At 37.8% G+C, this 20,921-nt stretch overlaps 1 protein-coding gene across 6 annotated transcripts in view; it reads left to right on the forward strand.

Annotated features, from left to right (window-relative positions):
- Positions 1 to 20,921, forward strand: part of GSK3B (glycogen synthase kinase 3 beta) — a 216,446-nt gene that overhangs the window by 124,236 nt on the left and 71,289 nt on the right. For all 6 annotated transcript variants that reach the window (XM_006165983.3, XM_006165985.3, XM_006165986.3 and 3 more), the window contains exons 4-6: positions 5,194 to 5,304; positions 11,069 to 11,199; positions 15,335 to 15,441. In XM_006165983.3, coding sequence (XP_006166045.1) covers positions 5,194 to 5,304; positions 11,069 to 11,199; positions 15,335 to 15,441 — 349 coding nt within the window. The remainder of the gene's footprint in view (positions 1 to 5,193; positions 5,305 to 11,068; positions 11,200 to 15,334; positions 15,442 to 20,921) is intronic.

The following is a 20,921-nucleotide window of genomic DNA, read 5'->3' on the forward strand; positions in this document are numbered from 1 at the left end:
TGTAACAACAGAATGGCACACACTGCTTTTGTAAAGTGACATCCTTCAGATACTTGGTGGCTTTTCGGATATGCATACCCTTGATGGCCTGGGCAGTTTTATGAATGTTCTTAAAGTGAACACAAAGATTTGAACCTCTTGACTTGCATGACTTTGTGGGGTTCTCTGGGTCAAATGAATAACGAACCATTTTCAAAGTTCACCTCGGGCCGCTAACGAGAAGAGGAAGCGCTATTTACTTATTTCTGAACCCAATATAACTAGGATGCCACTGGCATCATCAAACTGCTCTTCCAAGAGCATAACTGGACCAAGATACACCAGTTTCCATAACTTCTTTCAATCCTTATCGCTCTTGCCACTGAAACTTCATAGTTCCACATCTCATCCTTATTGGACTTCCAGCTGTACATCTCTTAATATGACTCTTCCCTTGCTTTCTCATTTCTCATAGTCCTTTCTTCATGTTTTGTGAGTGCCCTGATGTTATCTACTTCTTAAATTGAGTGTTTTCCAAAATTCTTACTCAGTTCTTTTTTCTACACACTTTATAGGTGAATGAGTCTGTTTTCATGACTTCAGCTATTGCCTCAACTCTAGCCTTAATCCACACACTTGTTTCCTGACTTTCGCCTTGACTTCTGTTTGCATCCACCTGTGGGACATAGCTGCCTAAATTGTTCTGTGATTCATTAAGTAAAAGTTCAACTGTTTTTTTTGTTTAGTTTTGTTTTGTTTTTCCCTTCAAACCTTTATACTCTCTATGCTTTCCCTGTATCATCATCTACTTAGTTGCCCAAGTTTAGAGACAGTGAAATGAATCCCAACTTCTTTCTTAGGTTTTCACCCATTGCTCTGATATTCAGCTAGCCAATATACCTACCATCCCCTTTTCTCTTTCTCTTGTTTTCTTTTTATTAAGTCTCTATTGTCTTAAGCCCTGGTCCAAGCCTTTGATTCTTACAGTAGATTTTTGGCTATTTACTCTGCTTTCACTCTCTTCTTCCCAACTCTTTTCCTCTTCATACCATTTCCCATGATACTGTTTAAGTTAAAACAGACCTATCAGTCTGTAATTTGGATTTCCCCCCAGTTTTACTAAGATACAATTGACAAATTAAAATTGTTACATATTTATGATACGTGTCATGATATTTTGATACATGTATGCATTGTGAAATGGATTGTTGGAAAAGTCATGACGTTTTTCTATGCAAAAATGCATCATGACTTTTCTGATGACCCAATATAATCTGTATTTTATTTATTTTTTAAAGTTTTTGCCGTGGGGCATGTGTGCTCACCAAAGAGAAAAAGAGACAATGAGAGGGAAAGTAAGAAATCACCCTCCAGGAGCAATGGCCACAATCCTTCTTCCCCCATTCTCTTCCTGGGATCTTGGGCATGCATGCACACACATGTGTCCAGTGAGATTTTCAAGCTATCAGGTCCAAGACTTGAACTGCGGTCAGACGTGTTGGAGTCCAGCAACATAACTGCTGTGCCATCTGCTGCCCCCACAAGCTTTTATTCTTAGTAAGGTGGAGTGGAAGAAATGCACTTTAACCTATACTTTGTTGATACTAGACTATAAAGGGGTAACGGTGGAAGCAGGTAGACCATTTAGAAGGATATTGCAATTATCTAGGTGAAAGCTGATAGTGGTTTAGACCAGTGTTGTAACAAGTGGTAAGAAATGGTTGGACCCTTGATAAATTTTAATGGTGCCATTAGTGTTTTTCTTTTTCTTCTTCTTCTTTTTTTTATTCTTAGAGGGTGCATGCACTTGTCAGAGAGACAGAAAGAGAGGGAGAGGGAGAAAGCATCTCCCAAACAGGGCATGGCCATGCTGCAATCTCTTCTCTACCATTTCTTTATTCATTTGGGATTTTGGGAACATGAGCATTTGCATCCGATGTGTTTTTGTTTTTCAGGCAGCCAGGGCCAGGATTTGAGCTGTGTGATAAGCCATGTGGGATCTCACTGCCTTAACCACACAGAGCTAGAGCTGGCCACACAGAGCCAGCCTGACTGTTAGTATTTTGACATAAGAAGAAAAAAGTAGCAGGGAGGAAGAGATAAAGAGAGACCAGTGGCCAGGAATGGATTAAGGGTGATTCTAAGGTTTTTAGCTAGAATAATGTCAAGTATATGGCTGGATATACTAGTCTGGAGTTGAGAGGACAGAAGTCCAGACCATATACATGTGTGCGCATGTGCACACACATGCACACAAGCAAATCTGTGCACACATGTATATTTGTGTATGTATATGTACATATATACCTGTGTATTTGTAAATATAAACTTGAAAGTTATTAGTGTATAGTAGCGTTGAGTTATGTGACTGAATGAGTTTAGTAAGGGAATGAGTCTAAAGAATGTAAGAGGACGAAGTCCTAGATTCCTTCCATCTTTAAGAGATCTAGGAAAATAGAAGGAAGCAGAAGTGGAAGGCAAGAAGAGCTGTCTATAAGGTAGAATAAAAACCAAGAGCATAGTGTTTTGGAACCTATGTGAAGAAAGTGTTTCAAAAAGAAACATGGTCAGCTGTACTAAAAGGTAGTTCTAAGTCAAGTAGATGAGAGGGGTAAGATGATGGCTGAAAGTGCCAATAATACTTGATCCAGGGAGAATATTAATCTTGATCAATTCTGGTATTATGGTAGTGAAATTCTGGCAGAGTAAGTTTTAGAAAAAATAAGAGGAAAGAAATTGAAGAAAGTCAGCTTAGGTATATGTCTTTGGAGGAATTGTGCTATAAAGGGAGACCAGAAAATATGGTGATAATTAATGTGGTTAGAGTTTTTGTTTGTTTTTAAGATGGGAGGAGTAAGGGACCAGCAGTTGGTGTAATGGCTTTGTCGCTGGACTCCCATGTACTCGACTGTGGTTCGAGTCCCAGACCCGGTGGCTTAAACTCATGCCGGGTGCATGTGCATGCATGCCCAAGATCCTGAGAGGAGAGTGGAGGAGAAGGGATTGCGGCATGGCCATGCCCCCTGGGGGGTTGTTTCTCACTCTCTGTGTCTCTGTCTCTCTCTGTCTTTCTGGCAAGCGCATGTACCCAATAGCAAACGAGGAGAAGACCCAAAATGAAAAAACACTTAAAAAAAAAAAAAAAAACCAACAACAACAACAAAACGATGGGAAGAGTAACACCAGGTTTATGTGTTAATGATAATATTCCCACAGAGAGGTAATAATTACTACGAGACAGGAAGTTTTCGGGGAGGTGGAGAGGCCTAGAGAAGGAAAAACAGAATGGAACACACCACCACTCCTTTTTAATTTTTTTTTTTAAACACCCAGCAGTGTTGGGACCAGCAGTTAGTGTAATGGCTATGTCTCTGGACTCCCATGTGGTTGACCGCAGTTCAAGTCCCGGACCCAGTGGCTTAAAATTCACGCCAGGCACATGTGTGTACGTGCCCAAGATCCTGAGAGGAGAATGGAGGAGAAGGGATTGTGGCGTGGCCATCCCCCCGGGGGGGATTTCTCTCTTTCTGTCTCTCTCTGTCTGCCTGGTGAGCGCATGCGCCCTATAGCAAAAACCTGTCCAAAAAAAATAAAAATAAAAATAACCCAGCAGTATTTGCCCTAGAAAAGAGCTCGATCTGCTTATGTTGATAGGTATGTGTAGTAATGCAAGCTAGGTCATCATCTGAAGTTGAAGACAGAGAAGGGGTGTGGGAGGTTGAAAAGAAGGAGAGATGAAGTAGTCTGGAAAAAGTAAATAAAACTAGATAAATATATAATTATTGCTGGGCCAGTTGGATTTCTTGATGTTGACTTTAATGTGAGACCAGTGAGCATAGCTGTCAATTTCTTCACAGCTATGTTTAGCTCTTCAGGTTTGGCACGAACTGACTAGAAAGTTGGATTTAACCAGGGCTGTAGAAAAACTATTAGCTTTTTCTTAGGTGTTTTTGGCTTTGCCGGCTATCTGTTCTCTCACACGACTCAATTCTACTATTACAGCCCTAAAGGGGCCATAGATAATATTTAATTGAATGGGTATAACTATGTTCCATTAAAACTTTATTTATAAAATTAGGCAGTATGTCACTGCTGGTTTTTGCTGATCCTTGTTTTAGAAAGTGAGGATAATGATAAATTGTGAAATTTAAGCTGGCTATAGAGAGAAGGAAGGAGAACACAAACTGATGAGGAAGAATGAAAAGGGTGGTCGAGTCCAAGGCATGGGATCTCACTCTAAACTGCTGAGCTCTTGTACTCTGACCTCACATCTTGAATTTAGTTTTCTCTCTGCCTGAAGTGCGCCCTTTATATAAACTCAATTGAGATATCATCTCTTTCATTCCTGTACCCTTCCTCTTCAGTGATGGTTGACATTCAGAAAATGTTCAATAAATGCTAAAAGTTAAAATTCTCCACTTCGGTTAGGCAGGTAAGATGATTTTGAAACTGGGAGATTGCAAAAGTTTGTTTATCTAGAGTTTTTTCCACTTGGTAGCAAGTTTTACACTTGAACATAGTGCCTCTTGACTTGGTTTTACCTAACTGGTACTGTTGACGTGAACAGGGTAAGAGTATTAGTACACTGTTCCTCTTTCCTGTTTGCTATTTAATTGTAATTCCATTCTTTTTCTTCACCAATCTTGGCTTGTTGTCTTTATGCTACTGAGAATAGATTTAAACAAATGACCTGTAATAAGCTTGTGAGTATGGTAACTATTAAAGTATTCTCTTTATTTTAATTATAGAAGACAAGCAGTTGTACTAATTATAGACCATCTAGACTAGCCATAGTTCTGTTTTTTGGAGGTTAGAGACATTTTGAAGCCTACTTAGTCCCATCTTTCATATTATAGTTGAAGAAATAAAGTCTGGGAGATTAAGGGATTTGCACATACCAGTTAGCACCAGAGTTAGGGCTAGAAATCCATGTTTCTTAGTTGCCAGTGTAATTCCCTCCCTACTACCCTACCACATGTCCTGATAGAATATGAGGGCATTGGTACTCAGCCTAGAAAATAGGAAATTTTATGATGGCTAATATCCTTTAAAATCACAGTAGCCACAACAATAGTTTAAATGTGATTGGAAATCTTAACAGTGTTGAATAAGATTCTGAGTAAGTAAATATGTAGGGAATTGGCTCTAATTTGAATATTTAAAGACTACTTTCTAATCCATTTTTTTGTTGTTGTTTTTACTAAACTGTTTTAGAAAGATGAAGTCTATCTTAATCTGGTGCTGGACTATGTTCCGGAAACAGTATACAGAGTTGCCAGACACTACAGTCGAGCCAAACAGACGCTCCCTGTGATCTATGTCAAGGTATGTAAAAACAAAGCAGTTTCTTATTTTAGAAAATACTTACTATGGGACATAATGGTAGAGTATGTTTTATCTGTATTATTGCATTAAATACTTAGAATAAAAAAATACAAAGTAGGCTTTTTAGAGTTTTGTTAAATTCTTATATAGTTTTAAAATATAAAGTCTTCCCTTTTTAAACTTCCATGACTCAAGATATTAAACATACTATGGTAAATTGCTGTGATTTTTTTTTTCACAGGCAGTTATGGATTTTAATTCTTGCCAAGTACCTTTTAATTTAATTTCTGATGTCCTCATTGTGCCAAAGACCAAAATAAGAACATACTATATCACGTTATAAAAGTTCAAAATCTGTTCAATGTTTTAGCGTGATTCATAGATGCATTTATTGCATTTGTAGGTGAAGTTCAAACTTTTGTCAGTTATTAATGTGCACAAGGTGTAATTTAAGTTTTTGTATCTAATATTGATGCCACCTTGTTTATTTGACAGAAGTAATGGCAGAGTGGCTAAGGATTTATCTAGTATAGTTCTAATTAAGCTTTTGGCAGATTATTAGAAACCGGTCATTTTGTCAGCTGTGGCATTGTGAAAATTAACTGGAAGTTAAGTTTGGTAATTCAGATATCTAAATATAATTTTGAAAAATTTAACCTTTATAGAAATGAGTCTGTAAAATAAAATGGCATTAACTCTGTTTTTTCTTTTTTCTTTTTTTTTTTTTTTGAGAGGGTTTTGCTATAGGGCGCGTGCGCTCACCAGAGACAGAGAGACAGAAAGTGAGAAATCACCCCCCAGGAGGGATGGCCACGCCACAATCCCTTCTCCTCTATTCTCCTCTCGGGATCATGGGCACGCATGCACATGCGCTCAGCGTGAGTTTAAGCCACCGGGTTCGGGACTCAAACCGCGGTTGACTACGTGGGAGTCCAGCGACATAGCCATTACACTAACTGCTGGTCCCAACTCTGTATTTTTTTAAACAGAGTTCTGAAGATTACACAAGCAGGAACATTAACAGTAGGATTTCTTTCAGAACTTTGGTACCTAGGTCACTTGGCAGGAAATCCAGGATTCCTATTGAATTGCTTGCTAAACATTAGAGTCTGATCTCAGTATAATCTTATTTAGGGCTTATCGAAATTTGGTTGAGCGCTTTTTTTTTTAAAAAAGAAATATTTATTTATTTAATTTTGTTACTATTTTTTTGAATTTGACCAGAGAGAAAGCAAGAAAGAGAAAGTGAGAAAGCAAGCCATCAGATCCAGGACTCGAACCACAATTAACCATGTGGGGGTCTAGTCCATAACCACCATGCAACCTCCCAGCCCCAAGGTCATTGTTAAATTGATGATAGTAGGAACTTTAAGAGAAAACTTTTTTTTAACTATAAATTTTTAGTTCTTTATTCTGATTTTAGAGTAACAGATCCTATTTTAGTTATCTATTTGATAGTATAGTAGTGTATCTCTTTGAACTTCCTCAGTCTAGAGTAATCTTTGAGCTGCTCAAGTTTAGAATAATAATCATCTCAGTCTGCCTAGCCTGTGGCTCTTGTTGTTGCCAGTACAGAGCAGTGGCACATATATCAAGCAGAAGAAAGTCTAGATTTGGTTCCTAGTTTAGACCTGGTTTTGAGATCTACAACTGCTATCTCAGTTACATGCTTTTAGACAAGTCACTGATTCATTCTCTTCTTAGCTTTCATGTTGATGAAATTCTGTTTCTTTCTTTCCTGCCCACAGTATAGCCTTATTGGTCTGTAAGATGAGCTTAATGTAAGAAAATATTTTGGTGCCTGAAAAATGGAAGTTATGGAGGCTCTTATCATTAGATCAAAAAGTGATGTGTTGTGGACATTCATTCAGTAAGGGGTGGTACATAGTGGTTAGATCAGTTTTCTATTCCAATTCTTTTCTTCTTTTTTTGGAGAGGTTTTTTTGTTGTTTGTTTGTTGTTGCTATAGGGCACGTGTGCTCGCCAGACAGAGAGAGACAGAGAGATAGAAAGCAAGAAATCACCCCCCAGAGGGGATGGCCACGCTGCAATCCCTTCTCCTCCATTCTCCTCTCAGGATCTTGGGCATGCACGCACACGTGCCCAGCGTGAGTTTAAGCCACCCGGTCCGGGACTCAAACCACGGTCTACTACGTGGGAGTCCAGTGACATAGCCATTACGCAAACTGCTGGTCCCCCAATTCTTTTCTTTTGAGACATTTTTGGTATAGGGCACTCACCAGAGAGAAAAAGAGACAGAAAACACAACTCACCCCCATGGGGATAGCCACTCCGCAATCCCTTCTCTATTCTCTCAGGAGAATTGAGTATGACTGTATTGCTTAGAACTTTCTTCATACTTTTTGTGTTGATGGTTATTTTGTACTCACTGATAGATGATATGCAAATTTAAAAATTTTTTGAGTGCCTTTGCTTTTCTGATGAGCGTCTTTCAGAACTAAGTGGGTTTGAAAATGCAACTTGAAAACAGATAACCAGCAAACTATTTATGGTTCATTTTTTTTTAACTGAAAAGACATGTTTAATGACAGGGTGTGACTACACAAGAAAGCTAGATATGTATTTGTGCGTCATAACCAAAATTGTTCTTTAATTTTTTAATTTTGCTGTAAGGGTGTGTGTGCTTGCCTGAGAGAGAGAGAGAGAAACTACCCCTCTCCCCCGGGGGGATGGCCATGCCCCAGTCCCTTCTCCATTCTTTCCTCAGGATTTCGGGCACTCATGCACATGCGCCTAGCATGATTTTCAAGCCGCTGGGTTCCAGACTCAAACCACATAATCAGTCATGGGGAATCCAGTTACCTTTGCCCCTCTATGCCATGTACTGGATCTCTAATACTTGCTTTAAATAGATGTTGCAGTACAGAGGAGAGGACATTGGACTTATATTAGGTTTGATAACTTTGTGTTCAAACTGTTCATTGAATCTCAAAATCCTGTCCTATAAAAATGAAGGAAAATGTGTATTTCAGAGCTATTTTAAGTATTGAGAGGACAAATGGAAAGAAATGTACTTGGTTTGGCAATATATGTTAAATAAATCTGTTGTATTTCAAAATGTGTTAATTATATTTAAGGTTCTAAGAATTAATCTTTCTAGTTTTTTGCTTATCAAGGTATTTAATGATTATATTTTATACCTTAATAGAATAAAATGTGGCAAAATAAAGAAATCATAATTGAAAAAGGAACACTTACCCAAGCCACTACATATTGTATGATATTGAACAAGTTGCTTAATCTCTGTGGCTCAGTTACTTTATATTTAAAATGATTGTAATATTTATATTTATTATATAAGATTGTTGTAAGGATTACATGAAACAATATTGGGTTGCCTGGAAAGTCATGATGTATTTTTGCAAAGAAAACTGTGGAAAAATATGTCATGACTTCCCCGACGACCTAATACATATAGAGCGTTTAGAATAGTTCCTGGCATGGAAGTTGTTCTCTTGTTACCATTTTTTCTATCTTTCTTGCATAGTCAGCCTCTCATTTTTCTCATAAACATACTTTTACTAAGTGAAACAAGAAGATATGTTATTGCATATTTCGTTTTTTTATCTTGACTTTAAAAAGATAAAATGAAGAAAACAAAGATAGAATGGGTTTTTCAGGTATAAGAATGCAGTAAAAAGCTATCTTAAAATTAATGTCATTTAAATGCTTGCATTTTACAACAAAAAACAAAATTTTTTTTCATGGATTCTTGCTGACCTAGACATTAATACCCTGACACAGAATTAGTAAGATCTCTCCTTTATAAATTAACACCTGTTAACTCAGTTTTTTTATCTGGTATTACTTTTTTAGTGGTAATTTATTAAACTCTTAAAAGTAAGCTTCAGGATCTTAGTGGTTGATTCTGAGAACAGTGGTATAATCATCAAATTCCTAAGTTTTTTAAAAAAGCTATATGAGCACTTAAAAGTGTTAATTCTAACTTTGGGCAAACTGCTGACCTTATTTAAGATTTCATCTGTACATCTTACGTCATGCTTAGTTTTAAAGAAGGCTTAAACTTTTCCAGTGTTAGTTTGAACTACATTAGTTAGTTTGAAATATGACTGTCTGCAGTTTTCATCGTGCCTCTTTAATGGGAAGTAGGTTTCGAGGTAACTTTAATTAACCTAAGCCTCAGCACTAGCCTCTAAAGGGGTGCCATATTCAGTGCTTCATCTGACCCTTAACTATCTTTTTTGTTGTTGTTTTTTATCAAGGCACTGATGTCTTTGATTTGAATCATGTCAGAAATTCTTTCCATGGTATAACTGGGGTAGAGGTCAGAAGGTGAGTGGATAGAAAAAAGTGAAAGTAAATAGGAACACTGACCTTGGCATAAACAGAAAGTTTAAGGTATACTCACATTCTACATAAGTCCCTCTCTTCTCCATATAGGAGTCTGATTCTTTCCTCCATGCAGACCTAGTTTCTCAGTGTATCCTTTTTTTGTTAATAAAACTGAAGTAAATCTTCTTTTCAGGTGGTGTTAATAGTTAGCTAAGCATCCATTTTTAAGTGGCATCTTAAGGTTTATTTATGTTGGGCGACCACATAGTGGCACAGCTATAAAATGTGTTCTCGAGGCTTAGCCACTTGGGAAGGATCTGTGTTCTTTCTGGAGACCTTGATTATGCGGACATGCACATGCCTATGATGAGATTGGCGAGGCTGGACATGGACTCTGTCAACAAGACCCTGTTGGGGGTCTTGTCTCTCTTCCTTTCTCTCTCTCTAAATAAACTTTTTTTAAAAACGGTTTACTTGTCTGTTGATGGTAATATCTTTAACTGGACTGGTGTGTAGTGTATTTATGCTGGGAAAATTCATTTTACAAACTGTGGTGATGTACAGTGATGGAATGTATAAATTTTTAAAAAAAGTATAGTTATTTTTAAAGCATATTATCAAGAAGAGTGGTGATACTACTAACAGTGTTTCTGATGTCTTGATAAGTCTTTGATTTTGTTAGATTTTCTCCATTTATCTATAAGTTTTCCTAAGCTTCTACCAATAACCTTGGAGCTGCTATCTCAGGAAAATCTGATTATAAAGATTATACTGGAAATACTTATATATCAAGCAGCTTAATGTAATAGAAAGAATAAAGAACCTAAAACTTGAAGATCTGGCCTCTGGTATAATTTTTTCTTAAGGTTTTTTTTTTTTTTTTTTTTTTGTCCTAGGGGATGTGAGAGAGAGAGAGAGCGAGAAGGAGAGTGAGAAATCACCCCTGGGGGGATGGCTTTGCCACAATCCCTTCTCCTCCATTTTCCACCTGGGATCTTGGGCACACATGCACATGTGCTCGGTGTGAGTTTCAAGCCACTGGGTCCGAGACTTGAACCATGGTTGGCCATGTGAAGTCCAGCAACATAACCACTACACCATCTGCTAGTCTAAATGTTAATTATTAGTCACATGATTTGAAATACCTTCTCTGAACTTTTCATCTGTGTTTTAAATAAAAAGCCCATTTTGTATACTTGTGGTGAGATTTTTGTAAAATAAAAAGTTATAAGGCACTTTGTAAATTTTCTTTTTTTAAGTTAGGGCAAATAGTATATATGGCTAGAGATACTTTAGTGAATTCATGTGAAGATAGTAAATATAGAAATGACATTGGACCTGTTAATGACATTTTAGCAATCCTGCACTGGGAATGTTACTTTATTTATAGCTAAGGATCTGATTTGTTTAGGATAGGAAGTATTCAATTAATTTTTGCTATTTATTCCAGTTGTATATGTATCAGCTGTTTCGAAGTTTAGCCTATATCCATTCCTTTGGAATCTGCCATCGGGATATTAAACCACAGAACCTCTTGTTGGATCCTGATACAGCTGTCTTAAAACTCTGTGACTTTGGAAGGTAAGAAAATAGTTTCTTTACTCCCCTTTATTTTCTTCCCTTCAATCCCTACCCCACCCAAATGGTCTTTCATGTATGTATGTATGTGTGTGTGTGTGCACGCATATGTACATATATACATATATGTGTATGTATACACACATGCACACACACATCCTTTTGTAATGGCAGTCAGAACACTGTGGCTCTTACTTAGGGAATGCAAATGAGTACATTTTGCTGTGAAGGGTAGGTTTGGTCATTTCTGTCAGAGTTATAAATGTGTATATTCTCTTTCATCCAACAATTTAACTTCTAGTAATTATTTCTTTGGAAATACACATTTATAACATAGTGTGTATAATTAAGAATTCTTATTATAGCATTGCTTATAAAAGCCTGTTAGTAGGAGAATGAGCTAATAAATTATGGTACATCCATATAAAATATAATACATGCAGCCACAAAAGAGAATGAGGCAGCTCTCTATTAACAGAAAGAGAATGATCTCTAGAAATACTAAATGAATAAAGCAAGATAAAGACTATGTGTGTATGTATTCTACCTTTTACATTTTAGAAACATAATATGTGTGACTATATATATGTTTACAGATACATGTATGTATATTCATGACTTATTTCTGGAGTAGTACATAATAATTCCATAACATTGATGGCCCTGGCAAAGGGACATTTTTGTCAGAGTGTGTTTGCCTTGCCAGAGTCAGAGACACAGAGAGGGAGAAAGCACCACCCATGGGGAATGGTCAGCCTGCAGTCCCCCCTCTCGCATTTCACCCTCTTTCTAGGATTTTGGGCACACACACACACATATGCCAGGTGTGTTTTTCAACCAGACGCTAGATCAGGGACTCAAACCTCATGGTTGGCCATGTGGAATCCAGTCACCTTTTCCACCATGCCACCAGCTTTGTGCTTTTTAAAACCATTCCTTGGTAATATATTGTGAGTTTATATTCAAACTTCATCCTTGCCATTTCTGTACTTTTTAGCATCCTTCATCTCTCTCCTTCAGCCTGTCAACATACATGCAAGCCTGTATTTCCATGTAACTCAGGTAGTTCCCTGCTGCATTCTCTCTGATATAATCCCTAGAGTAATTGCTTATCCTCTTGGTCCCTAAGACATTTCTGCATAACTTGTATTCTCTCCAATTTAACTTTTCCCTGCATTGTCACATTTTTTTATTTTCAACTTAGTTACACAGGTTACATATTTACCAATACTTGAGGTAACTATTTCTGCCTCTATGTAATACTATGTAATACTTTCACATCAATCCACAGTGTAAATTTTTGGCTTAACATAGACTATGTTTTCCACAGTCTGTCTCTTGAGAGAAATTTTTGAAAAATTAAGCAAATCTTCTCGCTCATGGGTTAAATCTCAGAAGTGTGTTCTCTTTCAGACCATCCCATTTTACCATTTCCTAATTGTAGGCACCTATCACAGGATCGAACTTACTTTGTGGACTATAACTTTGTTCTCTGAACTATAAAAATGGGTAGGAGATAATAAATCAAAATTCTTAGGGATGGCTCTATAGCCTAGCAGTTAAGGGAGCTGTAGTTTGAATACCAACCCTGGCAGTTTGAAAAACATTCCAAGTATGTGTGTATCAAATCCTAACAGCACAGAGAAAGGAGGAGGAGTTGCGGTATTATCACACCCCATTGGGTTGTGTTTTCTCTGTCTCTCTCTGAAGAGTGCACATCCCCTCTGGCAATTAAAAAAAAAATCAAAACTCTTATTTGGTACTTGAAACAAAATACTACTAATTATCTGTAGAAAAAACTGCCCAACTCAGGTGAGTTTTATTGTTATGGGGTATCTTCACTACCGTTGAGTACTTTTTGGCATGGCTTATAAAAAGACTACCCAATACAAGCCTGTAGTCTACAAACTTCCAGTATAACCATTTTGTGTTGCCTTGAGTTTTATTACTGTATGATTGGAGTCTATCTTTTAAAAAAAAATGTCATTTTGAAGCTAAGAAGTTCTCTCAGTTATGCTGAAAACTAAGTGTCGTGTCTCAATTTTCATGCAGTCTTAAAGCAGAAGTTAATATTTATTAATTTATCAAATGGCTGTTGTATGTCAGTACTTGGGGAGATTAAAAAATAAACTGCAGAACTGGTGATAAAGGAAAAAGGAGTTAAAGTTAAAGCCATCATTGACTAGAAGTAAATGGAAGAAAATAAAGCCCAGATTTTTGAAATCCTTGTGACTAGTTTCATCTATCTTTACTCTGGTTTTCCTGTACCTTTTTTCTTTTGATTGCCAGAGGGCATGTGTTATTATGAGAGCGAGAGAGCACGCATGTGAAAGCAAAAGCACCCCCTAATGGGGCACGATCATGCCATTTCTCCATCTCATCATGGTTGGATCATACACACATGAACACACACCCATGCTTTTCAAGTCATGGGGTTGGGATCCCATGTAGGATCTGGCTTTATGAACAAGACTTAACCATTTTGCCACAGGCCTGGTGCTTTCTTTTACCTTCACTTCAGAAATATTTTGCCTTTTTTTTGGCACCTTTTTATTGTTTTGGAGAGATTTTTGCTATAGGGTGTGTATACTCACCAGAGAGACAGAGGCAGCGGGAAATCACCCCCTCTCCAGGGGTGGTGACCACACCATAGTCCCTTTTCCTCCCTTCCCTGGGAATCTTGGACATGCATGCACACATGCCTGGTGTGAGTTTTACGTCACCAGGTCCAGGACTCAAACCGTGGTCAACTATGTGGTAGTCCAGCGATGTAACTGTTAGGCCATCTGCTGGTCCTGGCACTTTTTAAAAATTGTTTTGATTTTGTGTCTTGTATTTATTTGCTATATGTCTTTGTTATTACTGTGTTCCAAAGTGGTTAGCTTTTATAGCAGCTCATTTATTTCAGTGTACCTTCAGGTTTTTTTGTTTTGTTTTGTTTTGTTTTTTGTTTTTGAGAGGTTTTTGCCATAGTGTACGTGCTCTCGCCAGAAAGACAGAGAGAGAGACAGAGACAGAAAGCGAGAAGTCACCTCCCAGGAGGGATGGCCACACCACAATCCCTTCTCCTCCATTTTCCTCTTGGGACCTTGGGCATGCACATATATGCACCCGGTGTGAGCTTAAGCCACCAGGTCCGGGACTCAAACTGCGGTCGGCTACATGGGAGTTCAGCGACATAGCCATTAGGCTAACTGCTGGTCCCTCTTCAGGTTACTTGGAGAGACCACCCAAGAGAAATTAATTTTAATCTACTTTAATGTTTAAAATACATGCTACAAAGCATTTCAAGAAAAATCAGAGAACTTGTAATTAAACTTACCACAGTAGAGTTAGAAAGCATAGGCTGTGAATCATTTCTGCCCCAAAGTTAAAAGGTTGTTTTGTTGTCTTTTTGTAATTCATTGAATTATGAATGTTTAGACAGTTAATAAATTGACCAAGATGTGGAAGACTAAAATAGATTGGCTCTGTTAGCCTTCAGATAGTCACTGAGTCATAAGTCAAATTGTTAGACAGTGGCCAATTTCTCACCCTTTTATTTTCAGGTTGATTGGTTGATTAATTGATTGTGGAGAAAGGGAGACCCTGACAGGGTATTGCCAAGCTTCATTTCTTCCCAGGCAGGATTATGACAGGCCTGGCATGTTTAGGTTCACAGGATCCAGTATTGTGCAGTGATGACCTACCATCTGCACTACTGCAGCTAGGCCAGTTTCTCACTTTTAAAAGAAAAATATTGGGTGATGAGTGTTCATTATTATATTATTGGACTTATTGTTTGGGAGCAATACCTCTTTAACTTTTCTGCCCTTCCTTTGTATTTTAGAGGTAGAGATTAGAGAACAAGGATCATAAGAAATTCAACATCTATTCTTTTATGAGTCCTTATCTCTTTTTCCTTAGGTGATATGGACAAATGCTTTCTTTAAAAATTTCTATTCTTTTTTGCAGAGTGATGTTATAAAATTGTAAATGCCTTTTTATTGGCGGTAGTTATGGTTCATACTTTTTTCCCTATGTTATGTAATTGGAATGAGGTGAATCTTAAATAAACATTTGATATTGTGACTAATAGCCATTTAGATTCTTCCAGGCTTTAAATTTAAGGACTTTCTACTCATTTATTTTTATTTAGTGCAAAGCAGCTGGTCCGAGGAGAACCCAACGTTTCGTATATCTGTTCTCGGTACTATAGGGCGCCAGAGTTGATCTTTGGAGCCACTGATTATACCTCTAGTATAGGTAAGTACTGAATCTGAATATAATGTTTATAATTATTCATTGCACCTTTATTTTAGTAATTTTTTTTAGAGGTTTTTGCTATAGGGCACATGTGCTTGCCAGAAAGACAAGAGACAGACAGAGAGACAGAAAGCAAGAAGTCACCCCTCGAGGGGATGGCCACGCTGCAATCCCTTCTCCTCCATTATCCTCTCGGGATCTTGGGCACATACACATACGCGCCCAGATTAAGTTTAAGCCACCGGGTCTGGAACTCAAACAATGGTCAACTACATGGGAGTTCAGTGACATAGCCATTATGCCAACTGCTGGTCCCTATTTTAGTCATTTGATATTACTATCTATCCTTTTCACTTTCATAGAAAAATGAGTGTCCTCTACAATGTGTTTTTCCTTAAAGGTTGAGATGCTAAAGTGTTCAGAGCTTTTGAAATTTAAAATATGCTTGTTTTGCTATTTTTAGGTTTCTTGGATTATTAAAAATTATTATTAAGCTATTTGTTTATGATTGGATAATACATTTGTTTTTAACCTTAAAGTTTCAAAAAATTGTCAGTATACCTTTTCTTTTTTTAGATTTTTGTCATAGGGCATATGTGAGAGACAGTCAGAGGGAAAGCAAGAAATCACTCCCCAGGGAGGATGGCCATGCCATAATCCCTTCTCCTCCACTTCCTGCCTGGAATTTTGGGCATGCATGCATCTGATGTGATTTTCAAGCCACATGTACGGAACTTGAACCACAGTTAGCCGTGTTGGAGTCCAGCACCTTAACCATTATGCCACCTGCTGTTCCCCCTTTTTCATTCTTTTTTAAAAAATCTTCCTGAAATACTTATTTCTGAGTTTGACCATCACTTGGAAAATTTGTTAATTAGATGATACTTCATTGTGTTTTTTTGTGTGTGTGTGTGGTTTTTTTTTTTTTTTTTTTTGGAGAGGTTTTTGCTATAGGGTGCGTGCGCTCACCAGACAGACAGAGAGAGACATAGAGACAGAAAGCGAGAAATCACCTCCCAGAGGGGATGGTCACGCCACAATCCCTTCTCCTCCATTCTCCTCTCGGGATCTTTGGCACACACGCACACACGCCTGGTTTGAGTTTTAAGCCACCAGGTCCGGGACACGAACTGCAGTCGACTACGTGGGAGTCCAGCAACACAGCCATTACGCTAACTGCTGGTTCCCTTCATTGTGGTTTTGATTTGCATTTCTGTTATGATAAGAGTTGTTGAATATTTTTCATATACTTTTTGGCCATTTTTATGTCTTTCTTTGAGAGCTGTCCTTTTAGATCAGTTGACTCTGATAAAAAACAAACAAACAAACAAATAAAAAACAAGTGCTGGGAGGCTGTTGTGAAAACAGAACCTTCCTGCACTGTTGTTGGGAATGTAAATTAGTACAGTCATTATGAAGAATGCTATGAGAGTCCTCAAAAATTTACAGATAGAACTACCAAATGATCCAGTAATCGCATTCCCTAGTATTTACCCAAAGGACAAGAAATTAGTCAGAAAGACACTTGTACATCCATGTTTATTGCATCATCATTTATAATAGCTAACACATGGAATCAACCTATGTGCCCAACAACTGAGACTAGATTTTTTAAAATGTGGCACATATACACAATGGAATACTGCTCAACCATAACACATGAGATCCTATCATTCAATACAAAATGTCAAATCTAGAAGATGTAATACTCAATGAAATAAGCCAGACTGAAAGACAAAGACTGTATGTCCTCGCTCAGTATGTACTGAATCTGCACTCTGTAGCAGAAATTGCAAGATTTGAAGACATAGAAGTAGAGAAGTCAGCTGTAGGTATTGGAGGTGGGGGTGGGGCAGATAGGAAGGGTCAGGAAAAAGCATTTATAGACACAGGAATGCAGGTGGAGAGGGCAAATGGTTGTGAAATGGCATACTATGAATAAAAAAAAAAGGTATTTCCAATATAGTGTTCAAATGTGATGCTCTTTGCTAACAAGGAATATGCTATTAGCCTTGATTTTTTTTTTTTGTTGCATACTGTATGCATGCTTTGAAAATCCATGTTGCGTCTCACAGAAATGTATAATTAAGTGTAAATATGAAATTATAAAGTAGTGGGGGAAAGTGATGGGATGATCATATTGACTTATTTGGTTATTTCAAGTAAGTTTAAATCATTAGTAGTTTGGCCAAACTCATTGACTTTTTTTTTTTTAAAGAAATTTTTGCTATGAGGAACCAGCAGTTAGCGTAATGGTTATGTCGCTGGACTCCCACGTAGTCGACCGTGGTTTGCGTCCTGGACCCGGTGGCTTAAAACTCACGCCGGGCGCTTGTGCGTGCATGCCCAAGATCCTGAGAGGAGAATGGAGGAGAAGGGATCGCAGCGTGACCATCCCCTTTGGGGGGTGATTTCTCACTTTCTGTCTCTATCTCTCTCTCTGTCTGTCTGGCGAGCGCACGCGCCCTATAGCAAAAACCTCTCCAAAAAAAAAGAAAGAAATTTTTGCTATAGAGTGTATGTACTACAGAGAGAGAGTAAGCAAGACACCCCTCCTTCCCCCAGGAGTGATGGCCATGCCACAATCCCTTCTCTTCCATTCTCCTTTCCGAATTTTGGCCATGCATGCACACTCGCCTAGCATGAGTTTTAAGCTTGCTGGGTCCAGGACTTGAACCACGGTTGACTACATGGGCCCCCAGCCATGTAACCATTACGCCATCTCCTGGTCCCAAACCCATTGATTTCATAGAAATCTTCACTGGAGCTGTATAGTAATAGAGGAATTTAATAGGGACAATTAACTTTAATCTTCATTAACCTTCTCTTTTACTCTGTTTTAGCTCACTAGCTAGGAGTAATTAGAGACAGCATGGTCAGCTAGACATGAATAGGATCCTAAGAAACAAAGAACAGACTTAAACTAGCTGTCCAGGTAGAGGTCAGCATTATTTTACTCATATATATTGTTTCTGAAGAGAATACCATGGTCTAAAACCAGAAACTAAGGCACTCAAAAAACAAATTTTTAAAACCCCACATAACAGAAAACGGGGGGAGGCGGGGGGGGTGAGAATTCAGAATAGCTCTTGGCCTTTTGGTACAAGTAGAAATTCTCTAAAATGACCAATACCCCTAAACGAAAATACATTACCATTTTTTTTTGAGAGGTTTTTGCTATAGGGCGCGTGCACTCACCAGACAGACAGAGAGAGACAGAGAGATAGAAAGCAAGAAATCACCCCCCAGTGGGGATGGCCACGCCACAATCCCTTCTCCTCCATTCTCCTCTTGGGATCTTGGGCATGCAAGCACATGCGCCCAGCGTGAGTTTAAGCCACCGGGTCCAGGACTCGAACCGCGGTCGGCTACATGGGAGTCCAGCGACATAGCCATTACACTAACTGCTGGTCCCACCATTTTTATTCTGCCAAAGGGCAAAATACTAAAGCACATTTTTATTTATGCCAAAGGACCACTAATTCTTTTGTACCATCAGTACAAATTTCAACCCAGTAAAAAAGGCATGTTTTTATGAAAATAGTTTTGCTCTCTTAAACTTCTGAAAGTGTCAGAGGACTCTACAGACCATAGTTTGAGCTCTCTTGTACTAAAGGATAAGAATTATAGTAATGGGTATGTAATGCTCTAAGTTTCATCATGGTTTTTTTGTAGCATATACTTGCCAGAGAGAGACAGAGGGAGGAGAAAGTTCCCCTTTGGTGGGACATGGTCATGCTGCAATCTCTTCTCCATCTTGCTAGGATATGGAACATGCCACACACCCAGGATGTTCTCAAGCTACTGGGATGGGATTCAAACTGTAGCCAGTCATATGGTTATCCAGCTCCTTTAACCACCAGGTCACAGGGTTGGCCCTGTAGCATATGTTAATGGACAAGTGAGAAATGGTACAAAGAATATTTTGCTTGGAGTTAACTTGAGTTTGAGTTCCAGGTTTGCTACTAGTTAGGTGAGCTGCAGAGTAGAGACTAGTGATAGTTCTGCCTACATTTTTGAGTGACTGCATTAAATAAATGTAATCAAAAGTACTATAAAAATAATATGATGGTATTCTCTTTGGTATTTGCTAACTTGATTCTCCCCCCAAGACCAGATTTCAGCCCATGACTTTGGGATGACTTTGATTTTCTGTTTTAGTTTATTCAAATATATGATACTGATTATCTGTATTACAAGATACTGGAATGAGTTGTGCCAGGATTACATTAAATAAAGACTGTTCGATTTTTCTAGAAAGATCAAAACCATATCACCTTTCACATTAAGGAATGTTTTTATAAACTGAGACCTTTTGAGCCCAACAAGCCTAGATTTGACCTCCCTCTTAAGGCTCTGTAAGATTTGTAAATAGATTCCCTGCCCCTTCTAAAGAGAGGTATTTGAGGAAAGTTTTTCAGCTAGTAGAGTCAGGCCTGTGATAAACCTCATCAGCTATGATACCACCACTACACAAAGCTGTGAAGAGATTTGGGAGTATACCAATGTAGATTTATTTTTCAGGTGTTTTTGACAGTAATGTTTACAAGAAAAAGTAGCTAGTTCTGACTAGATTATTGTCTGTTTGAGTCTAGCCAGAGCTAAGGCTGATGACTGATTATATTGTCTTACTAAAAAATGGCAGAATGAGAACAAAAGGCTTCTTTAGGACAGGGAACTGTGCATACAGACTCTTGAAGAAGCTGTCATTTTGTGACAGTGAGACAGGTGTTCAAGACAGAAGTATCTTGATTGAGAATTAGTTGTAACTCTGTTACTCCGTGGCATTACCTTAGATAAGTCATTTAACTTTATGATGCCTTAATTTTTTTACTGTAAAGTGGATGTATTAAAATATTAATTGATGGTCTTGAAAGATTCCTTCATTATGAATTAAATAAAATTAAGTAGGAAACAGAGCACTGTTTTGTCCCAAAACACAAGTAGCTAAAATTCAGTGGGCGAAAGTACTTTGGCGGGGGAGGGGTGGTACCTTCTGTTTAGTCGAAGTTTTATCCTCTTTGGAAAATTTCATCCATTTGTCCTATGAAATAATAACACAGGAGATTTGATATCTTCCAGAAAGTGAATGATACATATCTTATTGGTAGTTTGACTTATTTAACATGAACTTAAAAACACTAGTATAGTTGTCTGTTACCTTAATCTTTTGATTATTAATCTTTTGTGGTAACTACTAGAAAATAGTATTCTTTGATGTTTTATCCATCTTTCATATTTGTAGCTGAATCTTGCCTAAGAATGTATTTTCTGTTGTTTTTTATGAAGATGTTATTATTCCCCTGCAGTTTTTACCAACCTTGTCTTCTGAGATGAATTATTCTGCATTATAGTGGGAATAAGTGAGTGCATATTACCTTCCATCTCATTAGCTAGATAAAGGGATATTTTTAAGATCAAAAGAAAGGAATTAAATTAATAAGGAGATAACATCTTTTCCATTAGACTGTAAGAGTTAG

This window comes from Tupaia chinensis, unplaced genomic scaffold, assembly GCF_000334495.1.
Source record: "Tupaia chinensis unplaced genomic scaffold, TupChi_1.0 Scaffold144135_1, whole genome shotgun sequence".
In the NCBI taxonomy this organism is placed as follows: Eukaryota; Metazoa; Chordata; class Mammalia; order Scandentia; family Tupaiidae; genus Tupaia; species Tupaia belangeri.